The following is a 21365-nucleotide window of genomic DNA, read 5'->3' as shown; positions in this document are numbered from 1 at the left end:
GGGGGGGCAAAGAAAGGCCATGAGGGGAATGAGATGGGAGCCTCCAGCTGTGCTGTTTGCAACAATAATGGCCGGGATTGTATTTATTATCTCCTCAGTGGAAGGTCTGCAGCTGCACGCTGAGAGCCACAGACGGCAAAGGGGCCCAGAGATTATTGTGCATGAAAAAAAAAACAACCACAAAAATAAATAAAAAGCCCACAAAGAAGCCTGGGCCAGCTGGAGCAGTGCCAAGGGGCACCCAGCCTAACTCCCGGTCTCCTCACTTTGTCCTTCCTTATTGAAGTCAGCAACCCCGCAGGGCTGTTAGAAGGGAGGTTGGCAGCTGCTGCCTTTCAGAGAACTAAAGATGCATGGGGTCCTCTTAAAATCTTTCTGCCAGGGTGGGAGGTGTTGCCCAGCCAGGGTGAATTTGTTTTCCCTCTGCTTTCTCATGATTTTTGCCGGTGCTGGTGCACCGTGACCAAGGCACGTCATCAGTGTTTGAACACCTGGTTTGCAGCCACCTCTGATTCAATAAACTCAATTATCTTGTAGGTCTTTTCCAACCTTGATAATTCTCTGATTCAAGGAAAAATAACTGGAAAGCCATTAGGATGATGGGGCTGTGTTGAGCTATTTGCTCCTGGAGGGATGCATCTCACCATGAAAGGACAGAGACATCACCCTGGGATATATCACCTTCTCCTTGGCAGCATCCCTCCTCTCTTTTGCTTCCTTCCCCCTGCCTAGCTCAGCTTCTCCAGGGAAACCCATCTCTGTCTACCCATGCAGCATGGTCCTTCTGCAGCTCAAACCAGCCCTCTGGGGTGGTTGGAAGCAAACCAGGTCAAGGATGTGGGGTATATCCATAGACATCACGTCTTTCCCTCATTGACCAGATAGCTGCTGGTGGGTCCTTGCAACCTGCACTTTCCTGGGGTGCAATACTGTGTATGCCATCCTGGATACGTGTCTGGCATGTGGCATTTCCCAGCTGGGCACAATGACATGGCTAATCAGCCCTTTTAAAAGCTAAAACCAAGTATCCATTGTGGGTAGGTTTCATCTCCCTGTGCTGCACCTCTTAACGTTCCTTGCTACCATATGGTGTTCATCCCAGAGTGCATTCCTCTGGAATTATATCATGTCTCTGGGAGCTGGAGTGCAAGGAAAAAGTATCATTGTAGCAGAAGCCAGCACAGGAACAGGCTGGGCAGGCAGGTGTGCATCACCAAGGACTGAGGCTTTAGGAGAAGCTTGTTGTGATCATTTTAGCTTTCAATAATTGACTAGTTAAGAAAGAAGGAGGGTTTAATCCTGCCCAGGTTACTGCTGTGATTTGGTAAAGCACGGGTACTCTCAAGTTCCCTTTGTGCCTCACAGTGAGTCCTTGCGCACTGGAGATGATCAGGCAGGAGGATCTGTTTGTAGCTTCACCAGGTCTTTCTACAGCAATATGCATCAAGACTGGCATAAAACTGTGTAAACCTCTCCTTTATCTATGAAGCACCAGGTGAAGGGCTGGTCTCTTCCCAAGTTTGTGCCAAAATAACGGAGATCTCCGGTTCTGGGACATGTCACTGTGATAAAAATTCTATTTGGGCTGAGTTTGAGGTGTGTTAAGAAAATATTTGAGTTCCTGGCTGAGATGAGGTCTCTGTTATACTCAGTGAGTGCTGGGATAGGGAAATCTCCTGTTCCTTGAAATGTTCACAGTTAAAAAGCAGAGAGGGGAGGATGAGAAATAGGGGTTGTTGTGGGTAAAAGAATTCAGGGTAGTCATGGCTGGGGTGATTTTAGAGCAAGAGAAAGTCCTGAGCTCTTACATCCATTGCAGGCACCTTTGATTGATTCTGTGCAACTCCGGGCTGCTGGGAAGCAGTGCTGCCAATGCTCCCAGTTTGAGCGGCCCTGCAGCTGGTATAGCCAGGAGGCAATGGTGGGGCTGGGATGCTCACATCCTGTCTGCTCCCAGAAAACCCTGTGAATCCCTCCTGGTGTTACTGGGAGGTGCTACACCACTCCAGCACCTGCCTTCCCCTGCCCCCAGCCGCTCAGGAGGTTTGGCAGACAATTTCCTTTCAGGAATGCCCCCTCTAGGCACAAGCACAACTTGACTTGAGGCTGGAGAGCAAAATTGCTTTCAAAAGCCACAGGAGACTAATTCCTCCACCTGGAATAAAACTGCTGTTACCCTGAAAGCCTCCTGGGCTGAGCAGGGGAGGGAATTTTGTGCAAACCCTGGTGCCATGGTGATTTAATTCCTAATTTTCCCATGCTGGAGGTAGCACCAGAATTTTCCCACTCAAGGCAAAATTCCTGGGAGTTGGGCTGCCATTTGCTCACAAAATGTGGCTTTTCAAGGCATGCAGCTCTCAGGGTGGCAGAAATTCTATTTCAGCCATGAATGTAAATGAGCTGGAACTTACTGTATGGGCTGGCAGACCTGCCCGCACGTTTCCTTTTGTCAGAGCCCAAAATACACCACCCTGCACCTTGATTTCCTCCTTCAGGGATGAGGGATGCTGGAGGGAGCAGCTTGCACAAGTGGAATAAACTATTACCTGTTTAAACACTAGGATGTTAAATTATCTGTGACCTCTTGCAAAGCAGATGGGATCTTTGACATTAACAGTTGAAACAAAGATTATTTTAATAGGTCTCTCAATTTCTTTATTAAATAAAGGATTTTTTTTACATTTAAAAATTAGAGCAGAGACTTTCATTTGAGCAGGGGTGTCAGTCTCTTCTCCCAAGTAACAAGCAATAGGACAAGAGGAGACAGCCTCAAGTTGAACCAGGGGAGGTTTAGACTGGAAACTGGGGAGAAATTCTTTACCAAGAGGGTTGTCAAGCATTGGAATAGGCTGCCCAGGGAAGTGGTCGAGTCATCATCCCTGGAAGTCTTTAAAAGATGCATAGATGTGGCACTTGGGGACATGGTTTAGTGGTGGATTTGGCAGTGCTGGGTTAACAGTTGAATTCAATGATCTTTTCAGACCTAAATGATTCTATATTTCAAAACAGACCCACACTGTGGAGCTGTAGGGTTCCCTCTAGATCAATCCTCCATGTCTTCTCTGCAGCCTGCGTGGTGGGTTGAGGGGAAGTTTGGTTTTGGCTTTGGGTTTGCGAAAAGCTTCTGATGCTTAACAATTTGGCTTTGCCCTTGCTCATCTTGTCTACTCCATCCTCTGTAACTTCTACAAAAATCTTCCTAAAGGATGGAGAACGTGGGTCAGATGCTCAAAAATCATTGCTGTTTTGGCTCAGTAATTTCTCTATGTCCAGAGAGGAGAAAAGTGAATGGAGATAACTAAGGTCTGGGTAAAATGAGGAATGGTGTCTTGTTATTTCTTTCCTTGCCCCTTCTGGCTGGTCCATGGGTTTTGGTGAGATTCAACTTATGCAAAGACAGACCTGATGCAGAGCAGTGGGGTTCTTGTTCAGATCTGGGAGCAGAATCTTGTCTCTCTTTATCCGGCTTCTCCACTCTTCACTAGTCTCCACTTGGACATTGAGCCATTGACTTCAACTGTTTGAGTACGACCATCCAGCCAATTCCTTGTCCACTGAGTCATCCATCATCAAATCCATGTTTCTCCAAAGAGAGTAGGATGTTGTGTGGATTAGTGTCAAATGTTTTGCACAAGTCCAGGAAGATAACATCAGTCTCTTCACCCATCCACCAACACTGTAACAGCGTCATAGAAGGCCATGAAATTTTTCCAGCTGGATTTGCCCTTAGAGAAGTCGTGTTGGAAGTCACCAATCACCTCCTTATTTTCCATGTGCCTTAGCAAAGTTACCATGAAGATCTGCTCCATGATCTGTCCAGGCAAAATAATTAAAACAGAAAGAAATTAATGGAGAAATATTTTCTTTTTTCTTTCTCATTCCCTGCATTTAATTCTGATTTTTGCCACTAAGCAGGAAGATGGAGCAAAAAGTGTTCAGGCACCTGCAGGAGGATTTTTAGCTCCTGTTCAGGCCCTTGGTGTCTCTTTACATTGAGCCATAAGGGCTAAAGCCACCATTCCAGTGTCTGAGTATCCCCTCATCCCAATGCTTGTACGGACTGGTGAGGGAAACAGGGTTGTGTATCCCCTTCTTTATATATTGGGTAATTGGGGATGGCTCTACTGTCTGAGAAGCTTTGCAGTACCCAGTGATAAAACCATCAGTGTGAAGAGTGATAATTTATCCCCCAAAAGTGACTTGTGCAATATCTCCTGATGGAGGGCTCCATGAAATCAAGTGTAATTTGGAAGAGCCAAGGGACTAATTCTCATCCTGCTGTTACTGACACCTAGAATAATTTCACTGAACTCTCTCAAACCCATCTAAAATGCAGGATCAGACATAAAAAAAAGATACTTCTTGGATTCCCATTATCTTTCCTCTCCCTAAATCCAAGAAGTCATAAACACTGAGTGCAAAACCAGGACTGCTTGCAAACTGTCCTCCAAAGCAGCAAACAACAAAAAGTAAGAAGTGAGTCAGAAAAGACCATTCCCATTTACACCAAAGCTTCTTTGTGAGGTTTAATAATATTTATTGATGGAGTATATACAACTCTTTCCAGTGTGCATGTGGGGAACCTTTCTGCAGGTGGAGCCAGTCTGAAGCAGGTAAGAGAAAAGCCTGGGTGATCTCTACTTTCAGTGGATTCACCAAAAAAAAAAAAAGTAACCTTGTCAGCAACAGTCCATTATGGAAGGGGGTGTGTCTGCAGTTACGGGTTTAATGGTCTCTGGGTGTAGGCTGGTTTGAGCTAGTTTTGCTGTTTGCTCAAATTGGTATATGGGATCTGGAGACCCGACCACGATTGCATCTGTGGCGTCATTTGAGCTCAGCCTGGGAGAGTCCACACTGGAAAAGTGTAGCTGCTGCTAGTGCTGCACTTTAGTCAGTAATTATTCTAATTTTACAGAATAATTAATGGGTGGAGAAGTGGGAGAAAGATCTCTGGTGCAATTTTGTTGTCAAAGAAGCAACTCTGGAACATCCTGGTGCTCTGGAGCCACCATTCCAGCTGCCAGTTAGCCTCCCCGATATTTAAAGAGAGGATGAGCCAACTCTCTCTTCTTCTTTTTTTTTTTTTTTTCCAGTCTGGAGGATTTATGGCCTCTGTCATAACCTATGTGCTTGTTTCACTTTCCAATAAAATTCTTTTTCCCTGACCCCAATTAGTGTTGGCAGCCAAGTAGGCCTGGTGAGCTTTGCTATAAAGACTTTGTTTTTTTCTTTACTTGGCTGATGTAAGAGACAGAGTACAATCCCAAAATTTTCATTCTGATGAAATACTATTGCTAATACAACTTCTCTGTTCTTTGCTAGAACAACAACTCTATTTGGGGTAGGTGGACTTCTGCCCTTCCTTTTTGCCTCTTTTCTTTGAAAGTTGCTCTATTTGCTGTTAATCCAGAATTAATATTGGCAAAAACCTTGGAAATTACAAGGATCTGTCCACCATGCCTTATAGATTCATGTCATTTCTGGTCTGCTCTAACTGTAGGCCGCCGTGGAAAAGACAGATCCTGTTTTTCCCACTCCTGTGTCACAGCTGGTAACCCTGTGGCTGATCATCCTGATTTGTTGAAACACTGACACAGCGGAGGGGAAAGAGGAAGTTTAGGGGCTTTTTGCTGGATGAGTGAGCTGATCTAGTTCATCCCAGTGCACCTGGTTATTGTGTGGAACGTGGGTTTGGAAGGTGCAGCCAAGAATGGGGTGGGAAGCAGTAACGAGGGAGACTGGGCATCCTATTCTGCCATGGACAAGGGAGAGGGGGTATCTACAAGAATGTGTCTGGTCTTAGGTAGGTTTCATCCCCTTCTAGAGCAATTCCTTTCTCTTTGCCCCACTGTAGAGACAACTTGGTGTTTTTGCACTTCTTACTCATGTACCTCAAGCTTCATTGGCTGATTTTGGGTCTTCAGCCCCAATTCCAGCTGCGACACTTTGCTGAGGCGCATGTTCAGGGAGGCTGAGGGGTGCAGAATGAAGAATGAGGCAACTGTGTCCCGACACCATCAAACAACAAACTTTAAAACACTTCCCCTTGTATAATTTTTTAATTATTCCTTGAATTTTGGCTATAGGGAATTCCAGCTTGGTGGTTGCCAGGGCAACTGGAGATAGCCCAAGTATCTGCAATCCCAATGAGGGGGACCAGTCCCCAAGCAATGGGTTTTCATCCAGGGAGGGAGGTGGTAGCTCATCTCCCTAATGAGAAAAGTCTTTAAGGGAGAGGAGAAGGAGGAAGTCAAGTGTAATGAGAAACATGAATTTCCAACAACACAAAGAACAAGGCTTTCCTCTCTTCCACCTTTCTCCACCATCAGCTAAGACCTGGGATTCCTCTGCAGTCTGGTTTTAAAATCAGATTTTAATATTGGGGGCTTTTTGGCACGGAAATCTCAGTGTGAGTTTTCTGTATGGGTCCTGCCACACAATGTTGCAGTGGATCAGCATAGCAGCGACAAGATATCAGGGCATCTGCAGGCTCAGGGAGAGATGTGGTATTGGGGAGAAGGCTAGAACCCTGCTAGGAACTTGATCCAGCATTGGCTCCATTAACCACCACTGGGGTCTTGAGGTTGTCTCAGAGCATTTGCCATGCAGAAAGGATGAGCAAGTTATAAAGATGAGAGCCCTGCAGCCACTATGGGCACCGGAAACATGGAGGGCGATGTTGCACCCCCAGCAGCTTCTATTGAAATCAGTGGGTTTAACAAGTCTCCTAGACCTGTTAGATGGCCAAAACTTATCACTGGGATCTCTGCACACCTCAACAGCCATAGAAATGAAGATGTCATCACTGAACCAGCCCCAGGGTGGGCTGCTTTGTCCCAGTGACTTTCCCCTCACTATCCCAGGTGATGCTGCTGGTGGTTTCTGGCCCGTGGTGTTTCCTCCAGATGAAGTTCCCCGGTGCTGCAAGACGATAACTCCTCTTCCTTTTACGAGGGGATACCTTGGCTTCCTGCCTTTATCAACAAAGCAGCTGGTAGGCAGCAATCCAAAGGCAATTTGATGCAGTTTCAAATGCACACTGTACACAGATGAACTGTAAATGCCTGGGGCATGTTTCTTTCCCCATTTCAAAGAGAGCTATCGATTGCTCCACACAGTGATAAAGCATGCCTGTACCTGACTAAGGTCTTTGTTGATTATCTGGCAATGCAGGAGTCTCTTTCTTGGATTGGAAGATGACCAGTAACTCTTTCTCCTATCTTTCATCAGTGCTATTAACCAAGTGGCATGTTAGCCTATGAATGCTTCATACTGCTCCATAAGGGAATTTTTTAGCTGCTAGTAATGGATTGTATCCCATCTGCAAAGCAATTGCAGAGCCAGAAAGGGAGAATTTGTGGAAATGCTGTGAGGAGGGAAGAGGCAATATATGCTGTGCAAATACCTCAGCTGAGCTTTGTGTATTGCATTTCAGCTGTGTAAGGTTTTGTCTTTGCTGCTGGCTGGAGTGATGAATGTTGCAGTGGGAGTCACTGTATCTGCCTACTTCTGGCAATCATTTTTGAGGCTGATCAGGAAGGGAATTCCCATGTCAAAAGGGGTTTGAGCAGCCGCGTATCAAAGCCCAGCACTGGTTTTGATTCTTGTCTTGGTTCATAGAATCATAGAATAGTTTGGTTTGGAAGGGACCATTTAAAGGCCATCCACTCCACCTCCCCCACAATATGCATGGACATCTTCAACTAGATCAGGTTGCTCAAAGCCCCATCCAACCTGGCCTAGAATGTTTGCAGGAATGGTGCATCTATCACCCCTCTGGGCAACCAGTGCCAGTTTTTTACCACACTCATCAAAAAAGATTTCTTCCTTACATCTAGTCTGAGTCATCCCTGTTCTAGTTTAAAACCAGCGCCCCTTGTCCTATCACTACAGGCTCTATTAAAAAGTCTGTTCCCAGTTAAGCTAGGACTTTGGAGATTGTCCTCTTTCTTTAAATGCCCCAGTAGGAGACTATGAAGGCCTTAGCAGTGCTTGGAAAGTCAAATATCACACTGCTCTGTCTTTGGACTTGCTGGTATGTGATCCAGCTCCCATCAGAGCTAAAACAATGCCACGAGGAACTGAGCTGGGCTTTTGAAGAAGCTGGGAGGTACTTTCCATGTTGAGACATCAAGCAGGAATAGCCACTGGGTGAAATTTGGGAGAAGAAATACCAGTAGGATGAGCTGACACTAATGAAGGTACTTCCCGTGAGGCATTTAACATTTGAGTTTTTGCAGTTTTAGTTTACAAGGAGCTCCCCACTGCTGTAACTTTCCCTGGTAACAAAACATTTCAATGCACTCCAAATGCAGCTTCATGAAAAAAGAAAAAGAGTAGTATTTGTTCTAGGAGGGACTGCAGAAGGGAGCAAGCTATATCTCTGTGCAGAACCAGAGGGGATCAACCTTGATATCGTTAGGAAAGGGATATCTGGAAACATGTCTGCAGAAAAGAGCTCTACCCGCTGTGTCCCCTCTGCACACATATGTGTTTTCTCAAGAAACACTTGAGATGGGCTGAGACTAGGGCTCATCTTACAGATTTTCTGTTGTTTCTATAGAATAATGGACTCCAGAGGATTACATGCTGGCCTTTAGCAGTGGTTTGGTTGCAGGCAATTTGGCCAGAGTCCCAATCTCTGCTCTCTATTTGCAGGAGATCTGGGAGACGCTGCCAGACAACTCATATCAGTGATCAGGACAATATTTCTGCAGTATTTTTTCCCCTTTGCATTTCTTTTGCATATTGGCAAGTAGTCCCCAATCAGTCTCCTGGGAATGAGAGCCAAGAAGATCACGCTGAAGAGGGAGAGAAACTGATGCCAAGGGGTGGGTGAGGGAAGATGAAGTGTGAATTTCTAGGAAATGGTCTTGGGAACATGCAAGGGCTATGGGGAAGGTGCCTCAGCCAGATCAAAGAGTGTGTGGGAAAGATGATACTGCAAGGAAGTTAATGAAGTGCTTTTAAAGAGTGGTGGGAAAGGTGAGAATAGAGACCAGGGAGGCTGAAGTAATGATGGGAACATGCATTTAAAGGGGCTTTTTTATACTTGTTAAATAAGTGCTTGACACATGACTGTCTGTTTATGGCCAGCAGCATAGCCAAGGACTGGTGCTGATGGATCTGCTCACCTGGTTTGGTGGGATTTTTTGTTGCTAGTCTCCTGGAGACCTTGTTTGTAAGGTGTGAGGAGTCATCACCCATGACTGCAATGGGAACCAGTGAGGACAGTCCTTGCTGCCACTGCTGACCTTCAGGATGCTGGCATGCTCCAATTTACCTTCTCCAGAAATGCAGAGCTAAAGCTTTTTTGGCTGTCTTTTGAAATCATACAGCTGCTGTTGCCCACAGTTGTGTGAAGGAGCTGTTAGGATGGGGTCTGAAGATGTCCAGCAGAGCCGGGGAAGGTGCAGATCAGCTCTCTGCCTCCATTGTCTGTGATGGTGGAGGGACAGAAATGTTTTGGATGGAGGAGGGTCAAAACCAGAGGGGTGGAGAGAGCTTCTTGCTTGCTGGCATTGTTAATCAAAGAGAGTATTTATTGTAGTTAGCAAAGGCTCCCCAGAGGCTCTATATGAAGCAAATTGTCTCTCTCCACTGTGCAGGAGGCTGGGCCCACCACAGCAAAGTCTGGGTTATACTGAGCAACCCTTGGTTCCTCTGCTCTGCTAGGCAAGGAGTCAAGGGGCTGTTGTCTGTCCTACTGCCACCAGCCCAAGGAGGGTTGTTTTTAGCCACCTAATAGAAAGCCACAATCGTACCTACCTAAAAACTTCTAAATTTACATCTGAAGTCTAACCAAGGGAGACATTGTGTCCATTTGGGCAGTAAGCAGGTGGCCTTTTTAGCTGTTCATCCCGGATGTTGTTTTGATGATTGCATTATCTCTGTTCCCTACAGAAAATTTGACTGGAACTTTGCTTTTTCCTCTTCTGATAAGGCTTTTGGACACCTAAGACTCCCACAGTCTAAATGATTTCTCCAACCCTCAATTCAGGGTCTAGAATTCGGTGCTCCCAAATCTCACAGGGATGCTCTGACATGAAGACCTTTGTGTGCTGAAGTTTTCCAGGTTGTAAAATGACTCAGTGTTTGAGCTGTCATTTAGCTTCTTCCATGGTCCAGTCAAAAGGATGCAAGTTGGATAGATTGTGCTTTAAGGCAGCCTACTGTTCTTGCAGCTCATTTCCACTTCTGTCTTAACTTGGTTATATGGGCAAAGACTATTGACCCAATTTGTTTTCTCCATTAAGTTCCCAGTGGAGTGTTTGGGATATCCATGCTATTTAAGGGTATTCTTAACCTATCCCTTTGGAAAGAGAGAGGAGAAGAATGCATAGCTCAAAGAGTTACACATCTTCCATAAAGTAATTTCTACAGCAATTAATCTGTTTTCTTATTGTCTTATTTTCCAGGTACAATGCAGTTCCTGGCCTGGTTCAATTTGCTGCTTCTCCTTCCTTGTTTTGGTATGACCAAAACCTGCTTCCCCGGCTGCCACTGTGAAGTGGAAACCTTTGGTCTCTTTGACAGCTTTAGCTTGACCAAGGTGGACTGCAGTGGAATAGGCTCACATATTGTTCCTGTCCCAATACCTCTGGATACCTCCTACTTGGATCTATCATCAAACAAGCTGGAAACAATAAATGAATCAATGCTTATGGGCCCTGGATACACCACACTGGTGAGTCTTGACCTGAGCTACAACAAAATTGCCAAGATTTCCTCCACAACCTTCTCCAGGCTTCGGTATCTGGAGTCCTTGGATCTGAGTCATAACTCTTTGGAAGTCCTTCCTGAAGACTGTTTCTCCAGTTCTCCTCTAGGCGACATAGATTTGAGCAATAACAAGCTCTTGGATATAGCTATGGATATTTTTGCATCAAAAGGTCAAGGAAAATCCCTGAATGTGGATCTATCCAATAATATGCTCAGCACAATTACAAGGCACCATAAAAAGAGCATCCCTAACATCCAGAATTTAAATCTTTCTGGAAACAGGCTAACATTTGTGCCAAACCTTCAAGGCATTCCTCTCCGATATTTAAATCTTGATGGGAACCCTCTAGTTAAGGTTGAGAAAGGAGACTTCACAGGGCTGAAAGATTTGATTCATTTATCCCTCAGTGGCCTGCGTGGCTTTCAAGAGTTATCTCCTCATAGCTTCAAGGAACTCTCAGCCCTTCAAGTTCTGGATTTATCCAACAATCCCAACTTGAGTTCACTGACTGCTGAAGTTATCTTTGGTCTGAACTCCCTACAAGAGCTCAACCTCTCTGGGACAGGTGTGTCATCCTTGCCAAAGACTGTGCTGAAATATCTGCCTTCCATCAAAAGCATCACCTTGGGGAAGAACATACAGTGTCTTAAGACCATCAAAGAAGGACAGTACCACCGACAAATTGGGCTGACCAAAAAAGAAGTCCTCAGTTGCCACGACAGCCATGGGTCCATAGCAGCAGCACCTTATGTTTCATGATGAAAGCTGAGGAGAAGAAGGGGTGGGACAGGGAGGGTGAGGGGCCATGGGATTTGTATAGGTATCGGACTGAGATGGCTTGCAGTGTGCCTTTTGTAAAACTGTCAATAATTTATATATTTGTATATGCCAATAGTTGATTGTTTGTAGATTTTATAAACTCTCAAATCTTGGCCCACGTTATCTGCAGGCTCCAAACTTTACCTGGTGCGTTTTGGTCCTGCACTCATCATGTTGGCCAAGAGCAGTGATACTGGACAACATGGGCCAAGCTGCTCTGCATGTCCCAGAGTAGAACAATCAGTCTAGAGCAAACCTTCATGCCTCAGACATGTTTGTAGGAGCAAAGCTACATCTCTCCAAAGCACACACCAAAATGTACCAACTCTGTAGCTGCTTACTTACAAACCCATGCATTATCCTTTTTTTAATTATTACTCCCCAAAATGTGCCTTCTGGATGTTGCCCTCATTAGCACCCTGTTCTTTGTCATGCACTTTCAGTCTTGAAGAAACATTTCCAGACAAAGCTGAACACAGGGTGCTCCTAATGTGCTGGGTTTTACATGTTATTTGCATAGGTGTGCAACAAAAACTAAGTCAAGAACTTTTCCCACGACTTTCTCCCTGTTTTTCCATCCTTATCCTTTTCATGTCTAATTGAAATAGGTCCAGCTTTGGCAACCTCCTGTCTTTTTAACCTCAGCAAGCCATTGCTCAGAAATTATGTGCAGCAGAGAAAGGGAAGCAGAGGGGTCTACCAACAGCCATATCTCATCCAGGAACCAGCCTTCGATGAAGGAGGTTGCAAAAGGAAGAGATCAGGTAGCCTATCTTAGGAGAAAAGAAAGAAAAAGAAAAAAATCCCTCCTCCCTTTCTGGGAAAGCTTGGAAGGAAGGAAACTTTGACAAGGATTCTTGTCTTAACGACCTTATCAAACCAAGATGCAGACCTAGAGGATGTGAGAGTAAGTTGTTTCCATGCTGACATTCCCTATCTGAACACAACATCTTCTACTCATCTGGGCATATGTGAGGCAACTTCCAGCATCAAAACGCTCTTGAGAATGTGGCAGGGGAAGAATTAGCACTGATGTCGGTGACCGTGGAGCACTTTGCTTATCAGAGAAAATATCTCGGGGTTTTTTTCCAGAGTTGTGGCTTTTCTTTCTCTCACACAACTACTTGGCTGACAACCGAAATCTGATAAAAATCCTGGTCCTCAAAGATTTGATCATTTTTTACTCCACTGTTGAAATGCTGGCAAAGAAAAGGGGAGTCCCTGTGGACCTTCTTCTCCTCCAGGCTAGGAAAAAGTGGGAGAAGGCAGCTCAGCATGACTAATGCCATGCGTGAAGCCTTTGACTTGCTTATAGGAGCAATGGATGTGTCTGCTGAGGTCTGGTCCACATCTGGCACGCTCTGTCCTGGGGGACGGGAAGGGATGTCGTGAATGGGGTCCTGCTCAAACTGACCTGTAGTTTGATCTGTAAACCCAGCCTTGCATCAGTGTTTGAAACTGATATAGGGAGATGGATGTAAAGATGATGCAGATATAAACCCATCTCACAACTATCCTTTGGAGCGTTGGAAGAAGCTCAGGTTTCATCCTCACACGCCCAGTGGTCTTTGCAAATGGAAACCCTGTTGCTCAAAGCAGCTGACTTCAGGGATGGTTGAAACCCACTGACTCCACAAAAGTCAGAGTCAATGCCTCACTTTGGATACTGAAATCTGTCTCTCACATTTCCATCTATGTCCATTTCAATAATTTGTTTGGAGACCTTAGGGTGGGATTTTTACCCCTTCCTTCAGTGTTGGGGCTTTTGCCCCTCTACTGAGCCTTAGCTATGCTCAACCAGCATTCACAATCACAGAAAACACATTGATTTTCTTAAAAAGGCAATAGGACTGCTTATTGGCAGAGATCTGGAAGGGAACAGCAACCAACTGCACTGCAAGATGGGGGCAGTTTGTGATGAAAGAAGTGGGTTTTTTTAGTTGATCTTGCCTTTTTAAGATAATTCTTTTCTGCTGGCAGAAAATGTATTTTTTTAAAAAAAGAATATTGTTTAATTTTTTAAGTCTGTACATAGATGAAACATTAGGGGTATCACCTACTGTCAAAGTTACTGTCTTTGCAGTGCTGTGGTAAATTTAAAACTCAATGTGACAATCCAATTGAAGACTGCAAGATTTCCTTGTATAATCTCACGCTAGCTGCTAGCTAAACTAGTCTTGGCCAAAGCTGGCAAATACTGTCGCTGTGTAAGTTTGGTTTTTTTAAAGAACTTCTGCAGCATTGTAAGACTTTGTGATTACTCACAATATAATAAAGTGGTTTGGAGGAGAATAAACCCAGATCGCCTAGATTTATTGCTTTAGTACTGGGAGGGTGACAGCTGTCGCTGAGTCTGAAGTGCAGCACAGCTTATCTCCCTGCTTTGCTTATCCCCATCACTGTCATGGGTTTTGCATCTCCAAACTGGGGGCAGGATTTGTCCCACTGTGTTTGGCTCACCATGCTCTTCACTGGCAGAAAGGCTTGAGACCTTCACTGGCTGACTTGAAGGAAATTAGGAACACATGGCAATGAAGCAGCACAAGAGTATGTCACACAAATTCCCTGCTCCAGGATCTGCTCCAATGGTTGTAAGAAATAGTGGAGATCTCTTCGTGGATTTGGCCAATTTGGGACATGGTCTGCTAGTGTAGAAAGGCTGGATTTGTAGCATGGATGATGTGGGGAGAGGTCACACACATGTCCCTGGAAGTGTTAAAAAACATGTGGATGTTTTTTAGGGGACATGGTTTACTGGTGGACTTGGCAGTGTTGCATTAATGGTTGGACTCCATGATCTTAGAGGTCTTTTCCAAGCTTAGGGGTTCTATGATTCTGTGGGTGTGGAAGGGAGCAAAGTGGTGCAGAAGCAATACCATGGCACAGGAAGCAGCAGACTGCCAGACTGCAGAGCTTTCAGCAGTGAGATACACATGATCCAATCTCAGCAGCGCTCTCTGAGGAGTGGGGGCTGCTGCACGGAGGGCTAAAGGCATGCAAAGCCATTGTACCTAAAGAATAAATAGAAACCTCTCCGGAGGGGTCTTCCTGCTCTTAAATAGCAAATTTAATTTTAAGCACTTCTTGATACTGTGTATAAAAGTGGTGCAAGCAGAGACTCGCTGAGTAAACTGCCTCTGGATAGCTGCAGCGTTCCTGTTCCTTCCAAGCCTGAAGGAAGAACTGCATCTTCCAGCCAGGCAGGCAGAGCTGCAGGCTGCCTGGAAGAAGCTGTTAGTTCTTCATCTGCTTCCCCAAACTGCACTGTCCTCCAGGATGACACATAAGGTACAGTCGGACTATAAGCTGGGGGGTGAAATCACCAGAAGAGGCCAGATATTGCTCACAGAACTATTATGGACTGTAGGGAAAAGCCACCACCAACCATTAGAGATGACAGCTCCTCTGCTGTTCACCATAAGGCTGTGACCATTAGGGTACACTACCACCCCCCTTTTGAATGGAATCCATTCTGCCCTGGGGTGTGGGCTCAGTCAGAGCCCAGTCAGAGTGTCTTCCTCTCCTGGGGAGGGACACTGTCCTCAGACCCATGGGTCTGAAGCTGTATTTTCCCACCTCGTTGTGAATGCCCCATATATGATGCTCCTTGTCTCTCCCAGTACTTCTTTGGGGCCTTGCCTTAACATCTTATTTTGCTAGTGATTTTTATTAGTTATTTAATAAATTAGTTAATTAATTATTTCTATTATTGTTAATTAAAATATTATTTTAATTGTTGTTAATTAAAACATTATTTCAGTTGTTATTTCTTAATTAAATACCCTTTCCAAAGTCCTTTGAATGAGAAGAAGCATGCGAGCCTCCCTCAGCAACATGAACCCCCACATTGCCTATATGTGTTCCCTCTTCACCAACGGGGTGTGAACATCTGAAACAGCACTAATGACGCCACAGAAGAGGAAAGGCATGTGGTGGCTTCAGGGTTGGATAAGCTGAGGAGGCCCTCATGCCAGCTTCCTGAAGCTGCTGTCAGCTTGATAAAATGGTGTGATGGACACCTGGTGTCAGACATCAACCAGCCACCCATGCCAGGAAAGCCAGCCATGCCAGGAAAGCCAGCCAGGTTGGTTAGCTGCAAGTTTTGGCTGTCTCCAGAACCAACTCAGCTCTGTGGCCGGATACGTTTGCCCTGGCAAGCAAGATAGGCATTTTAATTAGAGGCTGAACATTTTTAGAAGCAGGAAAACCTCAGCAAAGGGTGGGCAATAAGGACGGGCTGGGTTAGGGAGGGGCAAGAGGTGGCTGAGCTGGCATTTGCTTGCAGTATTGTCTCCTGGAGAGTTAGCGGCACCTCACTCCTCTTTCCAGCACGTTGGGAAAGACACTGAGGTTCACTTCCCCCCATCTGCCTTGTGCCCAGGGCAGCACAGGACAGAAATTCTTCTCTTCATTAGAAAACATGCATCTCCTAGAAGCCAAAAACTCGTTTTCTTCTCATCAGTCTGCTGGAGCTGTTTGTCCTGGCTGTCAGCTGTCAGCCCACAGAAGTCCCTTGCTGACTGATTGTGTGACTGACTTCATAGCAGCAGTAGGTGCCGTCCCTTTTAAAAATAGCTGCTTCTCTGTACATTTTCCATTTTGCAGAAGGTTTTTATTTCCAGCACGTTTGTTTCACACAACCCTGGCTTGGTCAGGCAGAAAAGCATGGATGCCCTCTTGCTATGCCAGAAAATAATGCTGCATGGCTGGGCATAATCCTTCTGCCTGCCCAGGAGTCTGCCTCCTGGGAAAGTTTGGGGCAGCAAAACCCTCTGCCCCATGCATGTTTATAGAGCATTATTCCTGCTCCATCACCCCGAGATTTCCTCTTCCTTCCCTTTATGAGTGGACAAGCAGACCTGGGAACCTGATTAAAAGGTGGAAAACTGGAGCTGAAACTAGGCCATCAGATAAATCCTTTCCTGTAATAAGCAGGGAGTTGGAGTACCAGCCCTTAATCACAGCCTTTGTCTCCCAGCATTTGTATGCCTGTGTGCACCCATCCTCAGCGCCAAAACAAACCCTCCCCCCTCCTGCCCCATCCCCACCCCTGCACTGCCTTTCATTAATGGGATTAAAATAAAAGTGGTTCATGCTGCCACAGAGGAACACCCCTGAGAAAGCAGCAGCCCGCTGTGCTGCTGTGCCTGCACATCCCTCAAAAAAGCCCTGCCAGCTGCAAGGGGGTTCAAGCAGGGGAATGTGCTGCCTCCCTCCCAGCTCCATTCACTCCAGTGGCCCAGCCTTCACTCTGGGTGCACAGCAGGGGATTGAATCAGCCTGAAAAAAAACACCTAAGTTTTGCCCCTAGAAACTTTCCCACCACCGTGGTGATGTCCTTTAACCCCTATCGCTGCCCATCGGGACCTCTGCACCACAGGCTTCCCTCCCTCCTCTTCCTTGTTAGCGGTAGATGTGTCACGGCGCTTGCTGATAATTGACTGGGGCTGTGCTGGGAATTTGAACCTACATTTCAAAGAGATTGTTAACCTCCTTTTCCAACTCTTTGAACTGCTTTGCTTTATTGTAGGTTAAAGGAAACACATAGCATCTTCCTCCCAGAGCCCCTTTTGATGGGAGCCTGGCACATTAGACCTGGTGGATTTTTACTAACAATGATGTTGGTAGCATGGTGATACCAAGCGGCATGTGGTGATGCATTTTGGTGCAATCAAGCTGCCCCTTGATTTCAGAGGGGATTAAAGATAAAGAACAAGAGGGCACAGTCTTACGCTCTGCCAGGGGAGGTTTAGGTTAGATATTAGGAAGAAATTTTTTACAGAGAGAGTAATCAGACATTGGAATGGGCTGCCCAGGGTGGATTCACCGTCCCTGGAGGTTTTTAAGATGGGACTGGATGTGGCACTTAGTGCCATGGTCTAGTAACCACAGCGGTGTTGGATCAAGGGTTGGACTTGATGATCTTGGAGGTCTTTTCCAACCCATTTGATTCTATGATTCTATGATTCTATGATTCTATGAAATGGTCCAGAGATGGGCAAGGGACTGGCAGAAGCATCTGACATCACATGGGGGTCTCTCAGCCAATGGAGAAACACAGAGGGGCCACAGGTTATGGGCTGCTCACCCAGAAACTGGGTTCAAGCCTCTCTACCGGTTGGACTTTCTGGATGCACTTGGACACACAAATGACAGCTTTTCCAAGCTGTGTTTTCATGGGTGGTTAAGTCACCCTGTGACTGCAGGGCAGTACAGGGAGGTTGTTCTGATCTCCTTTCCATTACACCAAAGCCAGCATTTGTGCAGCCCTTCAATGTATAAAAAAAAGATCAAAGACCACTAGTTTTCAGACAGATTAGTGAGCCAAACCAACCCATCAGGTGGCCGTGCACCCACTAGAAAAAATGCACAGCTAGAAGAGGACGGTACCCTGCACAATGGGCACTCCAAATCCTTCTTCCCAATAGTATCTGGATTCCATGAGTGATGTCTGCATCCATCTTAGGTTCAAAACAGGTGTACTGAAGCCTCCCAAGTACCTCTGACCATCTTGCCTGCTTATAATCTAAAACTTGGCCCTAGTTGGTCTGTTACAAAGATAAATGTATGTAGGACTGTGAGGTGTTGGACTATCAGGTTAGACAATGTCCTGAAAGACAAGCTCTGCATCACCAGACCTGTCACCTGCATTGTTAGGTCTCATTGACAGCTGGGGTCATCCTTAGGCCCACGGGCCTAAATCCCTTGCATTGTTAATTATGCCTTCTAGGCTCACATTAGCTATTCTCCTTGATTCCATGATAGATGCTCTGCCAAGCATCTCTGAGAGGCTCCAGTATGTTCAGTAAGTCTTTGAGAGGAACTATCTCAACACTGTTTTCTCACCAGCTGGGACAGAACCAGGTATGGTGGAAAGGAAGAAGGTCAAGGATGGAGCAGAGCTCTGGCGCAATCTCAAAACTGAATTTGGGGTCCTTCATAGGGCACACACCACTATGGCTCTAATTAAAGCTACAAGGCCTGAATTTCTTTCCAGCCAGTGCTGGTTTTCACCTCATTTGGACTTCATTTCAGCTGCCCTTGAATTTGGAAGGCAAGTCTTCTGTGTCTTCGTGGCTCTACTACCGTCTCTAATTCAACCACACCAGGCTGTTAAGTTCCCTTCTGCCAGTGATTGTCCGTACAGTAATTATCACAGCTCAGGAAATCCCTAGATTTCAACTCAGCCCTGCTCACTGATCAAACCTAAGCTCTTAATTTCAGCTATTGTGAGGAAGGGCACATCAACAAACACTTAAGTCAAATATTTATGCTAATATGTCCTGTCTGATGATTGAAATGAACCAAGTGCATATAGTTACCACTATATGGTAGTGGTCAGCCAGCATTCTTAAAACCTCATCGCATTGATCAAACATCTGAAAACTCAAAGCATAAATCAACCCAGGCTGCTCCATAACCTTTGGGATATCCCTGAAGAATAATACTATACAGGCTTTTTCTTTGCTTTCACTGATGTTATTTATTTCTATTGCATTAGTGATTACAAAACCTGAAATAATTGATAGATTTATTTGCTAGAAAAACCTGGAATCTCTGGAAGTAATTCTCAGACCTGTCAATCTGCTATCTCTGTCAAAGGCAAGAAACTCCTGAAGAGGGTGTAGCTTTTCATGTGAGATACACCGAGGGAAACAGCTTCCTAGTTGGTCCTTACCTGCAGCTTCCTTTGCAGGAACACAGCGGGCAAAGTTTTCTCCTATTTGCTCCTAAACCCAATCACCAGTGTAAAAATTTGTCATTTTTCCCAGAAATATTCACTCACAGAAAATTTCTCATTTAAATTTGTTATGAAATGATTTTTTGCCTTCAAAAAACACCTCACCCAACAGCTGCCTGTTTGTCATAGTGCCATTTGGGACCTGCATCCCAGAGAGTGAGGAGGTGAAAATCCCCTTGAATAAACAGGAACGAGGGAAGCACGGAACTTATACCTTTGATATCCCATGGGAAACGCCTGGATACTCCATGGCGGCAATCATGTCACAATGCTATTTTTACCACTGTGTGTTAAATGTCCTGTGGCAGTATCCTCAACCTCCCAAAGTAAATATTCCTCCATATCTAAATTGGAAAGGATCCTGCCCCAGGGATCTTGCAAGCAGAGAAGATCTCCAAAGAGGATATTGTCACAGAAAAATAAGAAGAATAAGACTGTGTTTCAGTCAGTTTTCCCCAAAACTCACCACAAAATCAGAGCCATATAGAATGCATTTTTCCAGTATTCCAAAACAGAGTGGAAGCCCCACAGCTGGCAGGGACCCCATCCTAGTGTCACCAAGGGGATATCAAAATTATGGTATCAGCTCCAGCAGCATAATAAAAATTAGGTGGCAATTCCTTTCTTTTCTCTTTTTAAGCCACAGCAGAGGAGAAGGTCCCCAGGACAATCCTTGTGTCAGGACATGTCCCCATTTTATTGCCACAGGTCCCTGCATTACCTGCTGCAGAAGAGAAGCTACTTGCCCCATCTGAAGCAGCAGTTTCACATGGCAGAATAGAGCTATGCAGTTTCCAGCAGAGCTCTAGAGCCAGCCAAGCACCATCAGCCTAGTTTTTCATCCAAGCAAGGAAGTCCTGGCTCCTGGCAGGCTTATTAGTTTTGGCACCAAGCTCTGCTGACACCCAGCCAAGGCATTCTGGCTGCAGTTGGACCTGCCTGGCTTCTATCCCATCAACTTGAGTGTCTCCTCATCACACCTCCCTACTCTCTTGGTTCAGCATGGGCAGTGCAAGCTCATGTGCCTGACCAACTGAGCAATGGAGATTGGATATGGACTTGGGATTAGAGGGGCTGTTCAGACTCCAAACCTCTCATATATCTGAAGATCCCTGAGTCCTTCCCGGTAAAGTACTCGGTGGTCCAAGAACAGAGATTTCTCTTCCATCTTACAAATGTGGTTCTGGGCATCTGGGCATAAGCAGGGATGAGTAATGTGTTGTATTTGCTGTTATCCCTTATCTTCCCTCCTTCAAACTCCCAAGATATGTTCGAAAGCCTAAATAAAAGCTGCATAGCTCTTCACAGGGCTTGAACTAACTTCATAAGCAGTTGGAAGAGGGGACAAAATCCTGAAGCTGACAAGCTCTGGAGATCCTGTACATAGTAGATCTTCCCTAATGGTTGTGAAACTCTGCACTCAGTTTCTAATCATAGAATGATAGAATGGTTTGGGTTGGAAGGGACTTTAGAGATCAACTAGACCCAACCTACCTACCATGGGCAGGGACACCTTCCATTAGACCAGGATGACCAGGGCTTGGAGCCCTGTCCAACCTGGCCTTGAACACTTCCAGGAACAGGGCATCCACAACTTCTCTGGGCAACCTGTGCCAGTGCCTCACCATCCTTAAAATCAAAAAAAGTTTCCTTATGTATAATCTAAATCTACTCCCCAGCCTCTAATCTGAATCTTCCCTAGCTTCAGCCTGAGCAGGTGACTCCTTGTCCTTACCCATACAGACATGGTGACAAGGTCACCAAATTAATGACTGACAGGCAACAAGGCTGCATATCAGCTACGTTTGAACTGCTGAGCTCCTACTGAAGCCTGGTTCCCTCATTAACCACCTTCCAGACCCAGGCACAGCCTGGTATGCAGCAGATAGCTTTTTTATCAGTTTTGCAGAAATTAACTGGGGGGTCTGCTCTTCTCCCAGGAACCTGCTATGTTAAATAGGGAGCAGACAGCATGCACAAAAAACAAAGGAGATGCTCTGTTGGGAAGAAATAAGAACAGAAATTGCCCCATGATGGTCACCTTGGTCACAAATTGCCCCATCACTAGGTAAATAGTGCTGG

General features: G+C 45.5%; 1 protein-coding gene across 5 annotated transcripts in view; it reads left to right on the top strand.

The window, feature by feature from the left end:
- TSKU (tsukushi, small leucine rich proteoglycan) overlaps positions 1 to 13838 on the top strand; it is an 18916-nt gene extending 5078 nt beyond the window's left edge. For 4 of the 5 annotated variants that reach the window (XM_027677614.1, XM_027677613.1, XM_027677612.1 and 1 more), the window contains exon 3: positions 10419 to 13838. In XM_027677614.1, coding sequence (XP_027533415.1) covers positions 10424 to 11482 — 1059 coding nt within the window. In that variant the 5' untranslated portion in view covers positions 10419 to 10423 and the 3' untranslated portion in view covers positions 11483 to 13838. Of the gene's footprint in view, positions 1 to 2988; positions 3077 to 10418 lie in introns of all 5 variants that reach the window. The other variant, XM_027677615.1, reaches the window with a different exon arrangement.
- Positions 13839 to 21365: the final 7527 nt, after the last annotated feature.

The sequence above is a fragment of the Neopelma chrysocephalum genome, unplaced genomic scaffold (genome assembly GCF_003984885.1).
Source record: "Neopelma chrysocephalum unplaced genomic scaffold, ASM398488v2 Primary Assembly neopelma1_43, whole genome shotgun sequence".
Taxonomy (NCBI): domain Eukaryota; kingdom Metazoa; phylum Chordata; class Aves; order Passeriformes; family Pipridae; genus Neopelma; species Neopelma chrysocephalum.
The sequence above is the reverse complement of the archived record's forward strand: the minus strand, read 5'-3'. Positions and strand labels throughout refer to the sequence as shown.